The 23,677-nt window shown below is 33.8% G+C and overlaps 1 protein-coding gene across 1 annotated transcript; it reads right to left on the bottom strand.

Moving 5' to 3' along the window:
* Positions 1-18,147: 18,147 nt before the first annotated feature.
* On the bottom strand, positions 18,148-23,157 carry LOC132303367 (GSH-induced LITAF domain protein). The gene is made up of 3 exons (XM_059800604.1): positions 22,702-23,157; positions 18,540-18,666; positions 18,148-18,422 (listed from the first exon to the last, which is right to left on the bottom strand). Exons 1-3 carry the CDS (start codon positions 22,953-22,955, stop codon positions 18,339-18,341), a joined length of 465 nt encoding a protein of 154 aa, XP_059656587.1. The 5' UTR covers positions 22,956-23,157; the 3' UTR covers positions 18,148-18,338.
* Between the last annotated feature and the right edge of the window lie 520 nt (positions 23,158-23,677).

Raw genomic sequence — 23,677 nt, 5'->3', positions numbered from 1 at the left:
AACACCATTGTAATTAGATCTTCAAAAATAAGGCCCCACGCATGATTTGAAGAGTCTTAATATTACAAGAATGGTTATCTCATGAAAATAATAATATTAAATGTTCATTGTAATTAGATCTTTAAAAATAAGGCCCTACGCATGATTTAAAGAGTCTAGATTATAATGACAAGATATTTAATGTTTTATTTTTCATTAGAGCTTTAATAATGTTATACACTCAATCTAAAATCAATAGTGTTAGCTCCCCAATGGAGTGGTCTACACTAGGTGATTTTAGAAAGGCTAAACATAATCGGGAATCATTTCATATAGATAGACAAGGCATTGTCTTAAGAGATATGGAGATGATGGGATTTGTCCGCCAATAACAATAATGAACTTCGCCAACCGAATAAGTTATTGGCGTATTGGTTATCCGATTTTTCATGTAGTGGTTAAGGGACCCACATACTATTTTAATGGAAGTGCTCGCCTAATAGTAAATGAATCTCAACAATAGTAATAATGAACTCCTCCAACATGATAAGTTATTGACATATTGATTGGTTGATTTATTATACTACAGGGTTGAGGGACCCACATTAATTAAAAGGGATTGTTCACCAATAATGATAATAATCTCTTGTTCGATTGAGATTTATTATATTATGTGGTTAACAAACTCATTTTAATTTTAAATATGCATGACAGTATTAATAATTCACCTTGCATATTATATGAATGCATTTATATTCAGATTAATTATGTCTAATCCAGTTTATCTGCTTGCTTACATGTTCAATATAACTGGACCTCATTAATATTGATTGGGAAAGGAACTTAGATATTTTATTCACAACGTAAGGGTACAAATGTATTTACTATTCCTAATCCTAATCCTTTTACTTTAAGATACCCAAGAGAACATTAATGCTTTGAATAAGTGAAATAAGACAAATGATATGACTTGGTGCAATATTCTAGAGTTTACCTCAAAAACGCTCCAAAGCTAACATTTACATTATTTTATTTTCTTCAAGCATCATGTTAAATGCCAATAAGATGTTTTAGTGAGATTAGATAGAGAGTATGCCAAAGTACTATGTCAGACTTGAATACCATCAAGATAGCCTAAGGAACTCCGGTATGAAATCGAATTTTGGAAAATGATTGTTTATTATTTAAAAATTAGCTAGAGATCAATAGGGCTGACTTGGGTGGTAAGTTTCAAGTTGACATGATTATTGCCTTGTTACCAAACTCGTTCGACTCTGTTAGAGTGAACTAAATAAGGAATCAGTTTGAGTTCATACTCGCTGATATTCTTATAGAATTGGTAACAGATGAAGGGATAATCAAGAGTATGGGCGTTCTTATCAATCTAACCTAGTCTATACCATCTTCTTCTAGGCCCAAGTGGACGGGCAAAGCAAAGAAGAATGATGATAATAGAACTAGGCTAGCACAAAACATGGGTATAAAAAAGGTTAAAGGGAATAAGGCAGTGTATGTTGAGGGCGAAGGAAATTGTTTCTTTTGCCGCTAACTATGACACTCAAGGACGAACTGTCTAAGTAATAACGTGGTATAGGAAAATATATATTTAATCATTAAGCCATGTTATGTGGTTGTATCTATTAATTCCTGATGGATAGATTCTGTAGCCACTAAACATGTTTGCAATTCGTTGTAAGGATTTCAGGAATCCATAAGCCTCGATGATATGGAATATATTTGTACTTGACCCGATGACAAGGTTGTAGTTAAGTCAGTGGGAGTATTACATATGAAATTAGAGAATATGAGGATATTAGTATCAGAGAAATATCTTTATGCACAGAAGTAAGACGCTATCTAATTCTTGTTTCACTTGTGGTTTATAAAAACTGGATTGTTATTTAGTAAAACTGGTTTTATAAATTTGAATATATATGCGATTGCTTCTGGTGCATTGAAAGATGGTTAATGTACTATAATCACAAACTCTTAAGATTTACAGGATGTAGAAACTAATGTTGCATCTTCTAGATCGAATGTTAAAAGAAAAATTGTTATTCCTGACTCATTGTATTTTTAGTGTCTATTATTGGGTTGTAATCAATCAAAATGAGATTCAAAGATTGGTCAAAGAAGGTTTATTACCTAGTGAGGTAGAGGAGCCTAATCCAAACTTATGAATCCTATTTTGAAGGATAGATAACTCTAATGGCTTAATCAGCCAGATGAAATAGACATAAAGGACAATTGAAGTCAGTACACATAGACACGTGTGGTCTTATGAACATCCAAGTAAGATTACCCATGTTTTGGATAAATTTATCTGATGCGACACAAGTCTTAAATTTTTTGGTATATTCCGAAAGTGTCAAGACTGACATAGAGCACAAATTAGGTAAACTTACCAAAACACTTCGATCTGATCGTGGATATGAGTATTTCTTGGGATAGTGCAAAAACTATATAGTCAATGAGGGTATTGTGTACCAGTTTTCCGCAATTGACGCTCAATGGATTAAGGTGTCAAATAGGAATAACAGAATTTCTGCTTAACATGGTTAGATCTATGAACAGTTATGCTACATTATCTCTTTCATTTAAGAGTTTAGCGTTAATAATATCGATGCGCATTATGAACTGCATTCCATTTTAGTCTGTCTCAAGGATACCGTTTAAGCTGTGTTTTTGACTAAATATTAGTTTGAATCACATGCACATACGGGGTAGTCTTGCACATGTGCGCTTGATATGGACAAGTAAGTTGGAAGCAGATCATAGGCATGCTAGATTTGATAGCTACTCTAAAGTCACTAGGATGGATTATTTTATGATCTCAAAGATAAAAGTTGATTGTATACACTCACTATTTATCTATAGGAGAATCATATTATGAATCACATACCTAGTAGCATTATGTTAGAGAATATGGTATGAGTACCAGATGTACCACATGTGAACACACTTATTATAGAGATTGAGTATAATATATGAATTCCCTATTGATGCGTTAGCATCATCTAGTACACAGATTCCTGCATCGGTACATTGATGTAGTGGGAGGATTATCATCCAATCCGACATAATCATGTTTTTAGGTGAGACCATTATTAACATCCCTGTTAAACATGAGTTGAACCCAGTAAGCTACACGGAAGCGTGAACCGATATGGATACAAATCGTTTTGGCGAGTTACTATGAAATCAGAGTTGGAATCTATGTATTTTAATAAATTCTGAGATCTTGTAAAACTTTTTAATAGGGTGATACCTATGGAAGACAAGTTAATCTACAAAAAGATACCAGCAGATTTCTTAGTGAATAAATCATAAGTGTACTAGGAAATGTCATTATTTTTCTGATTCTATATATATTGATGACATCCTACTCATTTAGAATGATGTGGAAGTTTTGTTATCGATAAAAAGGTAGTTGTTCAATTACTTTTAAATGAAGGATTTTCAAGATGTAAGCTATATTCCTAGGATCAAGCTTTTGCAAGATTAGATTAAAAGGAAAATAGGCTTATCTTAATAATCCTACATTGATAAAGTTTTGACCAGGTTTGGTATGCATAACTCAAAGAATGAGTTCTTACTTTATTGATATGGATTGTTCTCTCTAGTAAGTAGTTTTCCAAGACTAGCAGAGGAGATTGAGCAAATGAGACTGGAACTATATGCTTTGGCATATGGAAGTTTCATATATGCCATGGTCTATACCAAATAGGACATCCGCTACATAGCAGGGATAGTCAGAAGATATCAATCCAATCCTGGACTTGATAACTGGTCTGTTGTGAAAAATATCATTAAGTACCTAAGGAGGACCAAGGATATCATACCCATTTATGGATGTGATGATATGGTCCTAGTCAGGTATGCTAGTTCTGATTTTCAATCAGAAGTAGATACTATGAGGTTCATGACTTAGTGTATGTTCACTTAATGGAGGGGAAATCAGTTGGTAGATTGTTAAGCAGATTTCAACTGCTGACTCAAACCTGCAGGTAGAGTACATTGCAGCCTTAATGGCGGCAAAGGAAGCTTTTTGGTTTAATCTCACTGATTTAGAGGTTGTGGAGCATACTAGCCTGCCTATCGAATTATATTGTGACAATAGTGCAGAAGTAGTCCAAACCAATGACCTAAGGTTCCATAGAGGAACAAGATATACTGAGAGGAAGTATCATGTTCTACATGATATTGTCCGAAAAGAAAATGTAATTATAGCTAGAACATTACATTGGAATACAACTTTGTTGATCCATTATCAAAGGTGTCATTGATCAATAATTTTGATCATCATCTGGATAACATTAGAGGTAGGTGCAATTTGAATTGGCTATGAGGGCAAGTGGAAGCTGTTGGGATTTATATGCCCTGGTATAGTAAATTTCTGTTTGGAATAAAGTGACATATGTTCCTAACGTTTCTGAAATATTTATGTTTTGTACAATTGGTGAATTCAATGTATTATGTTTCGATTCATTATAGAATTGATAGTGTCCTCTTGATTACAAGAGATATTTATATATGTATGTGATGGCGATTAATACATGAATATAAATAGTAATTATAAATTGTTCATAGTCGGTAATTATGGATGGAATCATAATTAATTAAGACTTGAACTGGATCCGCGTTAGGTTGAGATATATTGCGAGAGCCGTTGTATGCAATTGCTCCCTATCACTGTCATGGCATTTGACTCTTAAGCATGAGAAAAGTATAAACTCTTTTATTAATTAATAATTACTTTGATTTGATCGGCGGATACTTCGGGATCCTTAGACCGACACTTTGGATAGTTATGTAATTAATAGTTAGAGGGTTATATTTTTAATATTTGCATCATTGCTACTTGTATTTATTTTGTATTGATTATGGTTGATCACAAAGTAAATTCGAAGGCCTTCGTGTGTTTTTAGACAAAATAATTTATTATATATTTATTTATTTAAACTATTATTTTTGTCAAACAAATGTTTTGTTGTGATCGAATCAAAAATAATCAAAGATACCGAAATAAATATATTAATTAAGTAGTTGGATTGATGGCTTTATTTATCCGATAACTAATTATACATAGAGGGGTCAAAGTGTAATATTGACTTAGAGGTTATTTATTATTTAATTGGAGTTCAATTAATTTGTTTTAGTGGAGTAGAAATTAATTTATGAATTAATTGAATTGGGTCCATGGACCGGGCCAATTATTAATTCATTGTAACCAATAAAATAATAGGCCCAATGGATTCTCACTCATAGCCCAACTTGATATTGGAATCATATTAGATTTGAGGCATGTGAATTAGAGATTGAGAAGGATTTATTGTTTCCTTTTCTTTATCTTTATGTTACCTATAAATATACATGATCTATGTATATTTTAGGAGGATTTTTGGAAGAAGGAAATATGAACTTATTTTCTCTCTCTAGAAAATTAGGATTTATGTTCTCATCTAATGGAGGCTCCCACAAGCTTAGTTTTCCAAGGTCATTCATGGAGGCATATGAGTGATTTCTAAAGACAAAACAATTATCAAGAAGATGGAGATCCAAGGAGAAGGCGTCTTGCTAAGGGATCTACAATAAGTGAGAACATTCACTTTAGAGGAAAGAATTAAAGATTTACTCAGACTTTTGATGTAAGTATTCAATCTGTTAATTGAATGATACATCATATTTTATTTTTGCATAAAACTCGTCTCTATGTGATGAATCAAGATCTATATATTAAAATCCCTCGAAAAGTTTTTTAAATTTGTATGTTTCCCAACATAGCTGTCAGCCTAAATGAGTACATGAATTTTCTTAGATATTTTAATTCCGATGGTTGTAATCAAGTTCATGGTTGACTTTTAATGTTGCTAATACTTTCTCTTGTGTAAATGCTTGTTAATTTCCATTTCCTTTAATGTTGCTAATACTGTCTCCTGTATAACTAATTTGACATTGTTTAATTAGAAAGTATGGGTCATACTAGAGCACGGTTGTAGGGAACTACAGTAATCATGACAAATGAAAACAATTTGTTAATTGTTGTACTCGAACCTTGAAAGGCACCTTATTTGTTTCTCTTATTAATAAATGGATTTTTGCTGTTTCGATAGTAATCATATACAAATGAAAGAATTTGGGAAAGGGATCATTTCATTTTAAAATCCGGGATAAATGTATTCAAGAGGGGAGAATTAAGGATATACTTATTTTATAATTGTTGTTGCAAGCCTTTTATTACTTTCATGTATATATTGTTCACTTAAATATTCTTATATTGAATTGTAATAGATATTGTTCATTTAGATATATGATAATTTTCTATAACAGGAAGTTACAATACTTACTATTCCACCTCATTCTATAAAGAATCTAAATGCTTTATAATTTGTTACAATAACTCCAATTCATGCATTATTTACATGCATAGAAGTTAATTTTGCACAAAAAAAAAAAAAAGGGGGGGGGGGGGGGGGGGGCAATAAATTTGATAGCCAAAAATTCTTATACACAGTATAGAGTCCAGTTGTTCAACTCTTCATTTGTCTATAAATTGCTTGATATGATAAGAAAAACCAAGTCACTTAATTCTGAAGGAAAATCTTGTTCTCATTATGATATCAAGTTTTCTAAAATAGTCTTTAAAAAAAGTATTTCAATTTTCAAATTCTAATCTCATTTTTTTCTTTTTCTTATTCTTATTCTTATTTATTTTATTTTAATTTTTTTGCAGGTTTCACATTGATTGCAATCTGGCTCCCCTTATGGATTCAGAATTCTTTTGACATTTTGATGTGTATGCGATTAGCATTATGTAATATTGAATTCGGATATTAACATTTTGATATATGCTAGAATTATCATTTTAGATTTTGGATGATTTACACATTTTAATATCTAAATTCTTAATGGAATATGTTTTATGTTCTATAATTAATTATCAAATATATTTATTTTGAGTGAGATGCTTGGATCTTAGTTTAGATTGTTTAGTTTATTAATATTTTAATTTAAGTTATAGGTTCCAAATTTTATGTTTTAAATAGGTGAAAATAAAATTATATTATTGTATTTATTGCAGGATATGTTATCTTGTCACAAGAAAATAGCTTATAGTGATAAAAATTTTGTCGCAACACGGTAAATATATTGTGACAAGATTTTGTCACAATAAAATGGCTTACAGTGATAATATTTTGTCACAATTTGGCACATTTATTGTGACAAAATACTTTGTCATAATAAAATAGCTTATAGTGACAATAATTTTGTCACAATATAAAACATATATTGTGACGAAGTATTTTATCACAATAAAATAGCTTATAGGGACAATATTTTTGTCGCAATATGGTATGTTTATTGCGACAAAACATTTTGTCACAATAAAGTAGCTTATAACTACAATATTTTTGTCACAACATGATATATTTATTGCAACAAAATATTTTGTCACAATAAAGCAGCTTATAACGATAATATTTTTGTCCTAACATGGTACTTTTATTGTGACCAAACATTTTGTCACAATAAAGCAACTTATAGCGACAATATTTTTGTCGCAAAAGAGTACACAATTTGTGACAAAAATTCTTTTTATCACAAAATAGTGATGAATAGCGACAAATTTCATAAGTCTTGGAGGTTATAAGGCAACAATTTTTGAATATTTTACAACAAATATTTTGTCGTACTTTTTACTCATTTTGTAACGAAAAGTAATTTGTCACAATATATCATACCTTTAGCCACAAATCAAAAATTGTCACGAAAAACATAATGTGATCGGCTTCTAACGACGAGCTGGCGACCAAAAAATTTTTTGTTGCGATAATTTTTTCGCGACAAAATATGAACTTTTTGTGACAAAATCATTTGTCGCTAAAGACCAAATTTGTTGTAGTGAATTGATGAATTAAATGTATTATGTTTCGATTTATTATAGAATTAATAGTATTTACTTAATTACAAGAGATATTTATATATGTATGTGATAGCGATTAATACATGAATATAAATAATAATCATAAATTGTTCATAGTCGGTAATCGTGGATGGACTCATTATTAATTAAGACTTAAACTAGATCCGCGTTACGTTGAGATATAATGCGAAAGCCGTCGTATGCAATTGCTCCCTATCACTGTCATGTCATTTGACTCTTAAGTACGAGAGAAGTATAGACTCTTTTATTAATTAATAATTACTTTAATTTATTCGGCAAATACTTCGGAATCCATAGATCAGCACTTTCGGTAGTTATGTAATTAATAGTTGGAAGATTATATTATCAATATTTTCATCAGTGCTACTTGTATTTATTTTGTATTGATTATGGTTGATCACAAATTAAATTCGAAGGCATTCGTATGTTTTAGATAAAATGTTTTTTATATATTTATTTAGTAAATTATTATTTTTGTCAAACAAATATTTTATTGTTATCAAGTCAGAAATAATCAAAGGTAACAAAATAATTATATTAATTATGTTGTCGGATTGATAACTTTATAATCCAATAAATAATTATGTATAGAGGGGTCAAAGTGCAACATTGACTTAGAGGTTATTTACTATTTAATTGGAGTGCAATTAATTTCTTTTAATAGAGTAGAAATTAATTTATGAATTAATTGAATTGGGTACATGATTTAATGGACCAGATCAATTATTAATTTATAGTAGCCAAGAAAATAGTAAACCCAAAGGATTCTCACCCATAACCCAAGTTGGTATTAGAGACCTATTAGAATTGAGATATGTGAATTAGAGATTGAGAACGATTTATTGTTTCCTTTCCTTATCTTAATTTTGCCTATATATAATGGACCCATTTATATTTTAGGGGAGACTTTTGAAAGAAAAAGGAATATATTTTTTAAAGGAGGCTATCACAAGCCTTGCCTCCAAGGTCATTTATCGAGGTATATTGGTAATTCCTAAAGGGAAAATTACTATCAGGAAGAAGGAGAAAAGATCTTGCTAAGGAATTTACAATAAGTGAGAACATTCACTTTAGAGGAACGATTTAAAAGTTTTCTCAAACCTTTAATGTAAGTATTCAATCTATTAATTGAATGATATATCATATTTTATTTTTATATAAAACTTATCTCTATGTGATGAATTAAGATTTATGTATAAAAAATTTTCAAAATTTTTTTAAAACTTGTATGTTTCCCAACATACTCTTTATCGTTTGATAAGTGAAATTTTTTTTAAAACTTAAACGTTCCCCAACATACTCTTTATCGTTTGATAAGTGATTTTATCTTCAGCTTCTTAACTGTTATAAGATGTTACTTTGACTTTCTTAGTTATCTTAAATCATAGGAATTTTATTCCTCTTTTCTCTTCCCATCATTGTGATGCTGCAAGAATTTAACAGTGGTTTAAAACTTCGAATAATTTAAATTCCATCATATCAAGTCAAAAGCAATGCCAGGCATCTCCCAACAATTAGAGGTTTAAACATGCCCCTCAAAAGAGCCCTCCACCACCTCAACCAATTGGGTGGTGCATGTAAAGGTTTGTTTGGTGGCAAAGACATTTGACTTATGGTTTAGTGGTGTGCATGTGTGAATTGAGGTTGATGTTGGAATCGGAATAATAAGACCATAAAGTGATCAAAAATGAGATGGAAGAGATTGACAACTATCTCCATAGAATTGCCACCCAACTTGACTTTGAAGATCAAAAAGTGATAAAAAATGAGATGGAAGACATTGACAACTATCTCAATAGAATTGCCACCCAACTTGACTTTGAAGATCAATAAGTGATCAAAAATGAGATGGAAGAGATTGACAACTATCTCAATAGAATTGCCACCCAACTTGACTTTGAAGATCAAAAAATTCGCCTAGAGATTTTGTTCCTCCCAACACTCTTTATAACAAGGTCAAAGGTTTAATGAAAAAAAAAAAGAAAAAAAAGAAAAAGGATTTACATCCATATTTAATCATCATCTTTGCCTTAATCTCATATTAAAGGGTTATTTAATATGAGACGTGAAAACAAAAACAAAACACACACTCATAAGTATTAAAGTAGATGATATGATCTCTCTTCCTTTGGATTGATTGAGTATTTGAATCCTGATAGGACAATATTACAAGCATGATCGATCTCTCCTTTTTTGGAGTGGTTGGGCGTTCCAACTCTGATAGAATAATATTGCTGTGCAATTGCTTCAACTTTCAAAAGAAATAAATAAATTAAAAATATTCAAGAGTCAGATTAACCGACTTTAGTTAGTTGCAAATTGCCCAACTACATTTGGAAATAAATGATTTGAAAATGTCCAAGGGTCAGAGTAACCGACTTTAGTTGCAAATTGTCCAACTAGAATAATATATAGCCAAATACAAGATCGAAACGTAAGCACGTACTTTAATAATTTTTTAATATTTTGAAATTCTATCCTCATCTTAGATGACTGGATTACATTGAGCCATGCAAACCCCAGAATAAATTCCAACGTATATGATTTAATCATGCATGTCCATAGTGATTCTGATTTAGATGAGTATTCGAATATAACCTAGAGCATTCATTGGCTATATAAATATATAAAGGTCCAAGAGCATTATATTTTAACCCACAAGGAGCTCAAGTTTTAAAGAAAATCAAAGGAAGAGAGGTCTTACATGAAGATAAAGAGCCATAGTCTGGTAGCCAAGGATGACTTGCCTGTATCCTCTCAAAGCGTCTCGAAACACATTATAGCTATGTAGTTTGCAGCCATTCTGTAAACCCGCTAGTTTTAGCTCGTGTGCCATTCTGGCAACATGGCTCATAAGTTAAAGTTAGTGGACCACTCGGGTCAAAAACAGACTTGTTAAACTGTTCCGTATCTTGAGAAACAGAAACCGCAGGTTTAGAAAACCTTGTTTGGTTAACAGGCGGTCATCTTGGCTAACCTGACAGGCTCTTGTCTTTCATGCTCGACCTCTTCTTCCCGATGTGCGAGTAACTGCACCATGCATGCTTTCTACCTTGATGAGCTTATGAAAGAAACACGCATGGAAGGTACGTGACTCTCATACATGTTCTCCGAAATCAATAATGTATGTCTATGATCCTATATGTAAGCAACAGTTTAGCTATATATGCGGCATAACATCAGACATTATTCTGACTGCATGTAAAAGAAGTGAGAATCAAGTCTTCAGACAAGAACTGATTCAATTCATGAATGATGAATTGAATAATATAGTCTTGCCTTTAACGATATTATTACTAGAAATATATTCAGAGAGCTAACATTGGCAGCAGAGTGACCAAATTAGTCAATCACCTACCCAAAACTGATTTATACATTGTGAAACAAAATACTGATCTTCAATATAGCCAATGCATGTTGATCACTTTATACCCTAGAATTTAGTCAACTATACATCTTGTAGACAAAGATTATTAACAAAGGTCACCACCTTAACTTCCAAGTTTGTAACCACTTTAGTTTGGGATTAAACTACTTTTTCTTCAAAAATGCAAACATTTTTTTTTTTGGTTCGAGATGTAGAATAAAAGCAATTTATGATGTTCAGGTGAATTTAGCTTAAGTAACAATATTGGATTCCAATTCCCAGGGCAGGTCTATTAGCTCGGATGATATAATCTCTCATCTTCAAATGAGAGGTTGAGGATTCAAACTCTGCATGAAGCACGTGTGCTTTTTACTTTAACTATAGAAAATATTTAGAAAACTTTAAAATAAGGAGAAAAGTGATTTTGTGGCATTAGAAAATTTGAAATAAGAATAATAATAATAACAATGAGTGGATTTGCACCCATTAGATTATATATTCAACTGTCCCTATATTTGGTGTGAAGAAAGTCTCGTGAGTTGAAGAATGACTCCAACTCATGAGTGCGTAAGAAATCAATTCTGTATATGTTTAATGAAAAAAACAAGAAATCAATTATGTATATGTGTATGGATATGTGTGTGTTTTTCCATCCTTTCATTTTTCTTCTTTTATGTGGGTTTCGTTTGTTAATATTGATTTTCTCTTCCCTAACCTCGGCTGCATAGGGATACCCGCCCCATCCCCTATTAGAACTTAAATTACATGAAGTAAAGGCACAAAAGTGAGAAAATCTATAATTTTGTCAAAAGTGGGAGCGCCTTTAGAACATTTGTTTACTTGTATTAACATTGTTCGTGCGAAACGGTTACAAAATTTGTACATATATTAAAGTCTATTATTATTTTGAAAAATAATAAAAATGTAATTTCATGCACTAGAAAATGTGTTTCAGCTATAAGTCTATTCTACGTTAGGAGATACATAATGTTAGTACTGATTAAAATACAAAAATTAGTACTTTTTATATTAAAAAAATAACAAAATGCGACTTCAGAAATTTCTATATATATTTTTTAGATTCTTAAAGAGATATTTAAATTGTACATAATATGATTACTTTAAAGAACTATAAAATAAATATTATTTAAATTTTCATACATGAAATGATTACTTTAAATAATTATAAAATAATAAATTGTTATGTAGATTTTGATAATTATCATCCATAATAAATGTCACGTATAGTTATCCATAATACAATAAATAAGAAATTATTGTGAATTCGATAATTAAAAAATTAAATTCTTGGATCAATAAAATTGAATTCACGAATTATAGAAGAATTCGTTCAAAGAGCGTCAATTTACGTGTAAAGCTTAATTGTGACACCCTTTTAAAATGATTGTGTGACTTAGATTGGAACTACTGAATTCGATCATCTAAAACCATAGCTTGATAGATCTCTACACACCAGGAGGGATGATACGTCCAAGAATGTTTCTAGATCAGGGAGCTCACCCCTTTTAATGTATTCCCAGGCCCAATGAGACTTGTGACCATTGGGCGCCAAGAATGGTCTCTTAACCACCAGGCACCAAGCCTAGACACATCCACATCAAACCTGGCGGGTCTCAGCCACATCATGTCAAGTAAAATTTATCCACATCATCACGCCAAGCTATGCAGGTTTCATCCATATCAAGCTTGCAAGTTTCAACCACGCCAAGCCTAATCTCAAAATTAGGCAGAAGATCGAAGAACTGAATCCAAGGTGGACTGTTCACCCCGGGAACATAATCCAAGTTGAACTTTTCACTCAGGAAAAGTACCAAAGGTAGACTGTTCACCCCGGGAATAGAATCCAAGCTGGATTGTTCATCCCAGGAACAGAATCCAAACTGGACTGTTCACCCGGGAAAAGTACCCAAGGTGGACTGTTCACCCTAGGAACATAATCCAAGGTGAACTGTTCACTCAGGAAAAGTACCCAAGGTAGACTGTTCACCCTAGGAACAGAATCCAAGGTGGATTGTTCACCCCGGGAACAGAATCCAAACTTGGATTGTTCACCCAGGAAAAGTACCCAAGGTGGACTATTCACCCCAGGGTAAAAAATAAAATCCCACCTCGGAACAGTGTTCATCTAGGGAATAGTAACCCGTGACAAAAAAAAAAAAAAAACTCGGGAACAATACCCGAGATACTGTTCACCTCAGGAATAGTAACCTGAGGCAAAAAAATAAAAATAAAAATACAAATAAAAATAATAAAATAATAAAATAAAATAAAATTGATATTTCCTATTCCAAACTAGGAAATATGGGGGCATATGATGGGGTAATTTGTGAGAATGTGACTCAATAGACAAAATACTCCAATTTAATCTCACAGAGCGATCAGCTAAATGGATAGACAGTCACAAATAAGGTATTTCGTTCAAACTAACACGTTTGAACTTCAGAGATAAGGTGAAGCGTTTAAAATTCAAAGTGATCCTTCAATCAAACCAAGGATAGCAGAGGAAGTTAAAGTCTACAACGTGCTTCCCAAAAGATCTCCTTGAATCACGACACACACAACAAATTGGGTTAACGGTCAACTATAAAAGCAAGTCTAGCCAACCAAACAGGTATGAAAAACAATTAATACATAAAATTACTTCATTATTTTAGAGTTCCGGTAACTAATTTGATCGTCAGAGGTTCTTGGCAGGCACCACATTGGTGTCAGTCAAGGTTTATCTCTTTTCTTTGCAGGAAAACTTCGTCCCGAATTTCGCTTCAGCAAGAACAGTTTTGGTGTGATTGTTTAGCTAGGGTTGGGGTGACGGTGGAGTAGGGATAGAAGGTGCAGGCCGGGGATAGTTATCTTGCTCTCCCTAACCGCGGCCGTTGACGTCTCTAGTTATGTTGAGCAGCGAGAACAACATAAAGAGAGAAGAAAAAAAGGACGGCATAAATATTGATTGAAGACGTTCTCGACCAAATGATATCAGTATTGGCAAGAAACACTGGTTTTGTTTGTACTTGTGCTCTACTGTAGCTGGCAAGTGGCAAGTGGCAAGTGGCAAGTGAGTAATATGTATCATCCGATGATATGTGATACTACGAGATAAAAGAACATACTCTCTGAAAGCTTGACTAAGCCGTTGACACTAGCAAAGGAATGGCTTTTCTATTATTTGGTTTGAATACATGGAACTTCCTTCAGTAGAGCGAAAATATGCATTTTATTTTTTACATTAACTCAATGGTAGAATCTCAGAACAAAAATTGTATGTATATGTATTTTTAACGTACTAATATCCCTATTGGGTAGCTTGGATCTCAGTATCATTGTATTATAATTGTTAATATGAAATTGGTGTCTTAAAATTGAACATATAATTTAAGATATTTTCAATATGAATAATAATACTTACCCTGATTTATATTTAATTAGTCATTAATGTATTAAATAAGAAAATAAAGTCTCACTTTCTTATTTTTAGTATTTATTGATCAATCCAATTCTTCACTGCAAGTATCATTACCCTTTCATAAGAATGGCAACAAGGCGGAGTTGCGATGAATTTGGCTAAACCGTACTTCTCCAAGTTAAAAAATTCATCATACCAACTTCACTCCTACTCCAGAACGGATTTATATTTAGTATACCATTCCCGCTCCTATTTCGGCTTCCACCCCGCACAATCCTTTTAATTGTGGGGTGGGTTATGGCACTTTTATTATTTAGTAAAATAAAATTAGCCCAATGTACACTAAAATTAGACTGATAAATAAATTGGCCCAACTTTTAAATTATTCAGTAGTGAATATTTAATATATTAACATGTACTTTCAACAAAGTAACAGAATCTTAAAAAAATTTAAAAGTATATATATAATCAGGGCGGGGGCGGGGGCGGTTCATCAGTAAATCCGCCTCCACCCTAAACCTATTTTGATTGTTTAATTATTTTATCATACCTGTCCAAGTTCATTTAGGAGGAGGCTGGCGGGCAGAAACCCGACAGATCCTTTCAATATAAATCAGGAATCAAATAATATACTATGATTGAAGACAATAAAATTCCAAAATCAAAAAACTTGTAGTTGAACACGCCGGGACTCCTATCTCCGAAACTCAACAAAAGCAAATGGAAGTAGATAAAAAATAACCCAGACTGAAACTATGATTTTAAACACACTTTTTCTATCTAGATTTTCTGTCAATTGTCAATTGAAGCAGGGAATGCTATCAGTTTAATACTTCTACAATGCAATGTCATTTCCATCAACATACTTCATTGAGCTCACCTCACAAATCCGTCTCTCTCCATCCAAAATGTCTTCGTCCTGGACAGCTCTAGTTCGAGTTCGAAGAAAGAGACTGGGTTCAGGATGAAAGGTCAATCTAGAAAGAGAATTCTACATAGAGAAGCTCAGATCTTTTGTATTATATCGAGGGTAGAGAAAGATGAGTTCAAGTAAGGTAAAGAGTGAAGTGTTGGTCACTTTGTGTATTAAACAAATCAAACACAAAAGCTAATTTTCATGGCATCTGAGAAAGATAGGGAGTAGAAAGAGAGCTTTCTTTGATAAAGTAGTAGAACAATGTAGAAAAGATTGAATAAGAGACACTAAATATTGGAAGTATTTTGTCAGAATAGGCATGTCTTGCTAAAAAAATTGTTTAATAAGATCATAATAACGAAGAAAAACAACCAACGACAAAAGCTACTTCAACACCCTAATATATATATATATATTAAACAGCATCAGATCCATCATGCTTTAATAGTACAAAATGTTGAAAAGTTGATAGAATAACCATAATCGAAGAGTTGAAACAATAGTAAAACATTTGGAGAGAAACTGAGTATGAAATCAATTAAGATGGTTCGTGCAACGAGGACCATAACTGTACCAGGGAGTGTTCGATGCCGGAGTGTTTGACACCGGAGTGTTCGACGCCAGAGACATGCATAGAGAATGTGTCTAACAAGTATTGTTGGACATGCACCTAACAACAATGTCCAATAATTCATGTTCGGATAATATCCGACGTTTAGACATATATGCACACAACAATGTTCCAAGTCCAAGTAATATAGACATGTAATAATCCAGTAATATCTTTCATGACAATGAAAATCAATATTTTTCATATATTTTATTGAGATTTTGAGCAAGGCTCTCATACCAATTATGCAAATCAAGAAATCAACTAACTAATAAAAATACCTCATCATACCTAAAGAGCTTGAATTGAACACACGCATTAGGCCAGAGAGTGTACGGTAAGCTACATGAGGTTACCTGGTATGAAAACCAGCTGAAGTGCATTTTGCGCAAGATTAACAGTGTTTAAAAAGTGCGAGGTTACGTCGATTGAGGCTTTTCTTGCACCGGTTGTAGAGACTTCTGCGCATGCGTAGTAGGATTACAGAGAGCCATTTTACCAGTAGTGAATAGTCTTCTATCGATCGAACTTTGGTTATAGAGCCACCTTAAGCCAGAAAGCTCTTGTACTGGTTGAATGATACATTGTACCAGTGGGATTTTCCTACTTCAAACTAGGATAATAAATTCTGATAAAAGTTAACTTCCAAGTCTTGTCTAAAAACTTATGACGTCTTCTACTTCTTTTGAATGACATTTTCAACTAAAAAGAATACTTTCTATGTAAACAAAAAAACTCAGCTAAGACAAGTTTCAAAGAGAGAAATTATTGTAAATCAGAGAGCTTTTTGAGTGAAAAACGAACTGAGATTTTCTGATTTTATTTATTTCAATTGAAACACACACTTCTACACTAGACTGTTAGTAGTGTTTTATTTATTTAGGACCGTGAGTATTCGAGTTACACTAACAAGTACATAAAAAGCAATCAGAGCAGCAGTTTCAATCGGATTCTTCACAAGCATTTATAGAAGAAGAAAACAATCTGTCACAATGAAAAGTATTATCATGAAGTGATTGTGTTATGTGGATCAATGATTCTAGTGATTTTAAAGGTACTCAAGCCGGAAGACACTGAAGGTAAAAAATACAGCAGGTGATTCAGCAAATGGAATCAGCTACTTGTGAAAACTGAAAAAAAAGTTCCGAAAACAATGGGACTCATACTCACTAATTATAGGGGATTGATTTGCCTGAGACAGCTAGCCTTGTGGTTTTTCCTCACTGAAGTATTTGACGTGAAAAATCTCTGGTGTCATCTATCTACTCTCCTACTTTACTGTGTTTGGCTCTTTCTTAGCTTTGTGATTTTGAGTTGGCTTGTTTGATTGTGTATTTAAATCACTAAAACAGGACTAAACTAGAATACAAGAAAAAGAGCAAACTAGACCTATTCAACCCCTCTAAGACTGTTTAACTGAGAGAAGAAGACAATCAATCAGTACGAAAAGTGGATCATCATGAAGTGATTGCATTGGCGTGAAAAAGTGTTGATGATTCAGAAGGTACTGGAGCCAGAGGACACTGAGAGTCAGAGTCAAAATTACAACAGATGATTCCAAAGGAACTAGAATCGATGACTCATGAAGAGCAGTTCCGAAAACACTAAAATTCATCCTACTATACCTCAGGGACAGTTAGAGTAATTTACCCATTATTTATTCGTGGCATTTAGTGATGGGGATTTAGATCAACCCTGAATTAGCGGCTAAGCAAGCCCAAACTGAATAAGCATATTAATGAATATTTACCACAAGATCTCGCACCAAAAATCAGGCTAAATTATCACTCAATTAGCTCCAAAACTGATGGATTCATAGCGATCAAGCCTACTTTCCCATCCAACACAAAAACAGCTGTATGTTAAGGGGAAATCACTTCATAATAAGCATTTGAGTAATAAAAAGAAGTACAAGCAAACTATATGATATATATTTCAAAGTTTGAATGAAATGTCTTTACATATTTGGAAGCATTCCAACAATGACAGTTCCATATGCATGAACAGAAGGTAGTTATTTACGTTCCATTAAACAGATGAGGAACCACATACAAAGAAAGGAGACAGTACAGGAACAATGCAAATTAAGAACTTATCATTTCATGCAGGTAATGCAAAGCTCTGCTGTACCCATTGTGGAGGATCCATCACTGCACAAGGATCAGACTTCTCAAAATCACCGACCTACAGCAAATACAGAACAAATAACAGTATAATTATAAAATAATAATAATAAATAAATAACATGATCACGCCAGATAAAAGAGAGTGCCAAACTTTTGACTTTAGAATGCTTTTTACCTTCTCATTGCAGCCCGGGCAATAGTGATATTTATGCCAAAGGCAGTCCATTGAAGGACAGAGGAAACAAACTCCAAGCATCATCGGCATCATACAACCAACAAAGGCCGCCAAACTTAGTTTTGATCTGGGTTACACATTGAACATTACAACAAAGAACAACCCAGAAAGATCTAAAACTAAATCAACGTCACAAGTAAACCAATCCAGTAGGCTTTTAAATGAATATATATAATAAAAGAAAACAAAAATTGAAAAGAATTTTTATAAATAAATGGCTTCAGAAATAGTTAAGGTACTGAACATTGATTCTCTAAAAAAGACATTATACCTTGCTGCTCTGCACCTATTATGGCTTCATATGGTATGAGCATTACAGACAGACATACAGCTACATATTTCCTTTTTATGGATGAAAATAAAATCCACTAAGAAACCTATGTACACTAACCAATAAAAAGAAGCACATATGAAGCTACAGTTCGCAGCAAAAAGATCTTAAAACTTAGAAAAGAGTGAGGAAATACTTGAAAATTCCGTATTTCAGTTCATAAGAAGCTAAAAATCACCACCCAATATTACAATCAAACGAACTCAAATTATAGAGACTCTACCCACAGAAGGTCCAATAGCCTATGTGAAACAAATAGATTTCTCAGGACAACAAAAACAATCCACTATATGCTGAACCATAATGCATCCAACAAGTCCTTCGGAGATCTTTTTAGTAGATGCACTGGCAAGCATCAACTATCCGCCTGCTGAAAACTTTCATCAGTAGTTCGAACACCCATTTAGCTAATGTTATGCTTTGTTTGATCGCAGTGAGTTTGCCATAACCCAACAAAACTTTCAACAGAAGAAGCAATATAATGATTGTGGTTCTGGTGGGTGACTAAGAGAGGAATTATTTTACATAATCAAGAAAGGATCCCAGATGGAATATAATGGGTGGAAGTCCAGGATGACTCACCAAAAGCAGGAATAGGAGCAATAAAGCTCACCAGAGCCTCCTCAACATTAGGGATCTATAATGAATTAAAATATGTTTATTAAGATATAGTACTTTATGAGTTATATTTTAATATCACAGATGAAGAAAAGGCCCAGGTTAATCCTTTTATCTCTAACTATAGGATGTGTATCTATCCATACTTCAAAGTCAATGGAAACAAGATGGTAACCATGCCTATGTGATAGTCCAGCCAGGTCATTATTCTCACCTCAACCATTAACCTATATAATGCCTCTGAATGCACTTTGATTGTCTAACTCGGGCATGGTACGTGCAACATTAACAACTAATGTGGAGGCGATTCAACTCTAGAGCATCATTGAGTGACAACCCTCAATAAGCTTCAGTGCCGTCCAACAAATACCTCCAATGTTAAGGGAATGGTTCCTTTCTTGGTGACTATATAGGGTAGGTGTGGTCCATCACTGGTTGCCCCACATCATTGGGACATATAACATCTAGGAACAAATGAAGTCTATCTCGCCTCAAGCCAGTTGTGATGTGTACAAAACCTACAAAACTCAAGATTAGGTTAACTTGACAAACCTTAGACTTTAGCTACCAAATCAGGTATGAGGTACCCCATACAATCCCAATGGATTGAGAAATGTACGAATACCTCGAAACAGACTATGACAATAACTGCTCTGGTAGGAAAAATGTTTGTTAGTTGGAACATTTCATAACAAAGGAGTGTAATTTGAATGAAATGTCGTGTCTGAGTCTGGTCTACGTGAGTCCTCATTAACTTACAAGGAAGCCACATGATACAAGTAGAGATTAAAACTTGAAGATGAAATCGCTTAAAGATCATGTTGAAGTTCATCATTGCCTCTGATCACACTTAGGTAAGACCTAAGTAAGTGAGTCCTTAGAGAACAAGGGTTTAAATGGTACTTGTAGTTAGAATTTAGACCCACCTTGACCCTAGGTGACTATTGAACTCTTAATACCTGTTAAAACATGGTTAAGTTTGGAGGCTGAGAATCTTAAAAAGAGATCTAGACTAAGAGAAGTTGTAAACATTGCTCAATTTTACAAGAATATTGCCTCTGGTACCATTGTATTTGGTGAAGATATAGCATCTCAGCAATGTCATGAGGATATAGTTGAATTTGTGGATAGCTTGAGAGCTTATAAGTTTTTTGTCCTTTTGATGCTGGTTAAGCTCCCATTTGAGTGCTTTTTCTAATATACTTTACTTATCAAAACAAAAAAGTAATGGTGATTAAATATCGAGTTTAATTTCTCTATGAGGTATATGAGAGCATTCTTGTTGCATAAGGGCTCCAAACTTCATTGAGGGAAACAAATTAACCAAAGAGCTTCCCTTGTGTAGATGTGGTCACTTGATTACCCACTTTGTTCATTGGTACATTTGTTGTGGAAGGTTTGGCTAGAGATTCAAAATTGAATCAATGAACACCGCCAAAATGAGCTAATGTAGCTGGTGAGTGCACCGCAAGTATATTGGCATCACAAGTATACAGTTCTAATCTTCATTGAGTTCGCTTACAGTGTTAAAAGGATATTAAGGTAAAATAGAGCTGAACAAAATTCTAAGAGTCCATAATCAATTGATGGTTTGTTGAACTTTGTCCAGCCATTGAATCAATTGAGATTCATTACATACATTTTCCATCTCACTAGAATACCTGCCCAGTGGAGTCACCTCTAATGTGGGTTCACATGAATGATATAACAAGACGCCTCAGTAACTTGAGGCTCCAAAAGATCAGGGTCTTGTAATAGATCATATTAGGTTTGCTGAAGTATAATAGTTTCAAATTATATCTTAAAGTCCCAAACGACTCAAGTGTAAGTTAATCCTTCTACTCTCAAGCATAGAACGTACGTCTAAATTGGAAACAAGGTAGTGATCATGCCGACATGACCTCATCACCTAATTATACTCCCTGAGTCCCTCTACCACAGACCAGTGGAATGACTCTACATGCACTTACGTTGTCTGAATTCAACATAGTAGGGATGGCACTAGAACTATCGAGAGGCGCTTTTGTCTCTAAAGAAATGCTAAATGACAAACTTTCCCAATAAGCTTCTCAGTGGCCCAAAGGATGCGACCACATTAATGGGTCAATCTCTTTGATGGTCCTTGAATAGGGCGGGTGTGGTCCATCACAATGTTGCCACATCACAAGGGTATCGGCATACGAATTTAGGAGTCAAGTAATCTATCTCTCTCCTTGAGTCAAGTTGAAATGTTTACAGACCTAGTTATGAGATTATCGCAAAGAACCTTGGACTTCAACCACCAAAATAAGTGCTCCTAGGATTCCAGTAGGATGTGCCACGATCCCGTAACCCCAAAGTGTGCTTGAAAATAACCACACAACACCAGATTATGCTATATTTGTATACCTCAGGATCAGCAATTATCTCATCCGCGCATTGAATGTTTTACACCCAAGTCTTGCTTCTAAAGTACATTAGACAGCTTAAGCCTTTAACATTAGAGTTTCAATAATACTTTTAGAAAGGGCAACAAGACTTACCCATAGAAGAATTATTTGATATTAGATGCCTGTGCAAAGGCTGGGGGATCACATTCCCCGACCTGCTTAACAAGAAAAACAAACAAGAGTTCACCGTTGCGAAAGAGGGATTGCTCAACTAAATGTTTGCAATCAATCCTAATTGGAGATACAAACAACTCCACCAAGTACACGACCATTCTGATTCTGCTCCATGTTTGATTGTTAAGCACAACACAGCTTGACAAGCCCTTCCCAAATGGGGAACCATGTGATTCATTTTGGCCATCCACCCACTTGAACGAACCATGGAACTCCTCCTTGCACAATTTATTGCACATTTCATGATTAAAGATGATCCCAACCCCAAACATATCAATCGACAGGAAAATAATCCATTCAACAAGCTCAGAACGGTACGCTCGAAACACACCAATTATTCAACTCAGAATTGCCACATTTGCCCAATTATATTCCCATAAACCCAAATCAAAACTCCAAGCTCAAAATTCAATCGAAAAGTTCAAGTTCAAGTTCAAATCAATTCCAAAACCCTAATTTTCTCAAAAATCGAAAATCAAGAGCAGAGACAAATAGAGAACCATGTAAACCCCCAAAAGAAGGCAATAAGAGAGAGAGAATTTTGACATACCTGACGTTGGTGACTCCAGAATTGCCACAGTAAACGCAGCTGAACGGAGCAGGCGTGTCTCTGTAGATCGTCTGCTGAATCGGAATTCCTTTCGGGTCTCCTACGACGGCGTTCGGGGGGATCGCTCCGGCCTGATACGGGTTCTCTCCGGCGTAATACTGTTGTTGATGAAACTGCTGCCGCTGCTGCTGCTGCTGATGGTGGTAGGTCGCCGCATAGGGGATTCCGATCGCCGGCTCGTCGGTCTTCGACATTTCGTCCGATGGTGATGGATCAGCGAATTGAATTTTCAGTCCGAAGCCTTTTTCTATTCGTTGGATGAGAAGGCGAGAGGTTTTTTTAGACGGTTAATCTATTGGCGTTTATTTATAGAGAAGTGTGGTTTTATAAATGGCGTGTTGTACAAGACGCTGACTTGTATAGCCTTCTAGGCGTCAATACACCGGTGGGATGTCAAGTCAGTCCTGCAATTTTCAGGGATTGTTAAAGGAAACTTCCGTTTAATTTCATGGTACATGGAAAAAAAAATTAATAAAAATAATGATAATAATAAAGACAATAATAATATATTATTATATATATTTATTTTTATTATTTTATTCCAATAAAATTAATAATTTGTTGCTATAAATTAGAATTTTTTTTACTTTTGTTTTTTAAAATTTTATGAAACTTACTCGTCAATCGTCGTGTTGAAAATTCAAGACACTTGTAAGTTTTAGTTTAGTCTAATACGAATTATGTCTGCGTGTTTGACACGAGTCTATTAATACTATTATGATCTAAGTCATACAATCTTTTTCAACGGGTGTCACTCTTACATTCCGAGTATGCTTCCGATATCACGCTCCATACGCGCTCTAACTCAAATTCTCACTATTTATGATTTAATTCTACCGTTTTCACGCTCTCACTCTCGAATTTGCTCTCACTCATACTTTATGTAACTTAGATCATAACACTATATATTATAAAA

Source organism: Cornus florida, unplaced genomic scaffold, assembly GCF_030987335.1.
Source record: "Cornus florida cultivar Cherokee Brave unplaced genomic scaffold, ASM3098733v1 CherokeeBrave_3.0.0_Hap2_Chr04, whole genome shotgun sequence".
In the NCBI taxonomy this organism is placed as follows: domain Eukaryota; kingdom Viridiplantae; phylum Streptophyta; class Magnoliopsida; order Cornales; family Cornaceae; genus Cornus; species Cornus florida.
Note: the sequence above shows the minus strand (reverse complement) of the source record. Positions and strands in the feature narration are given on the sequence as shown.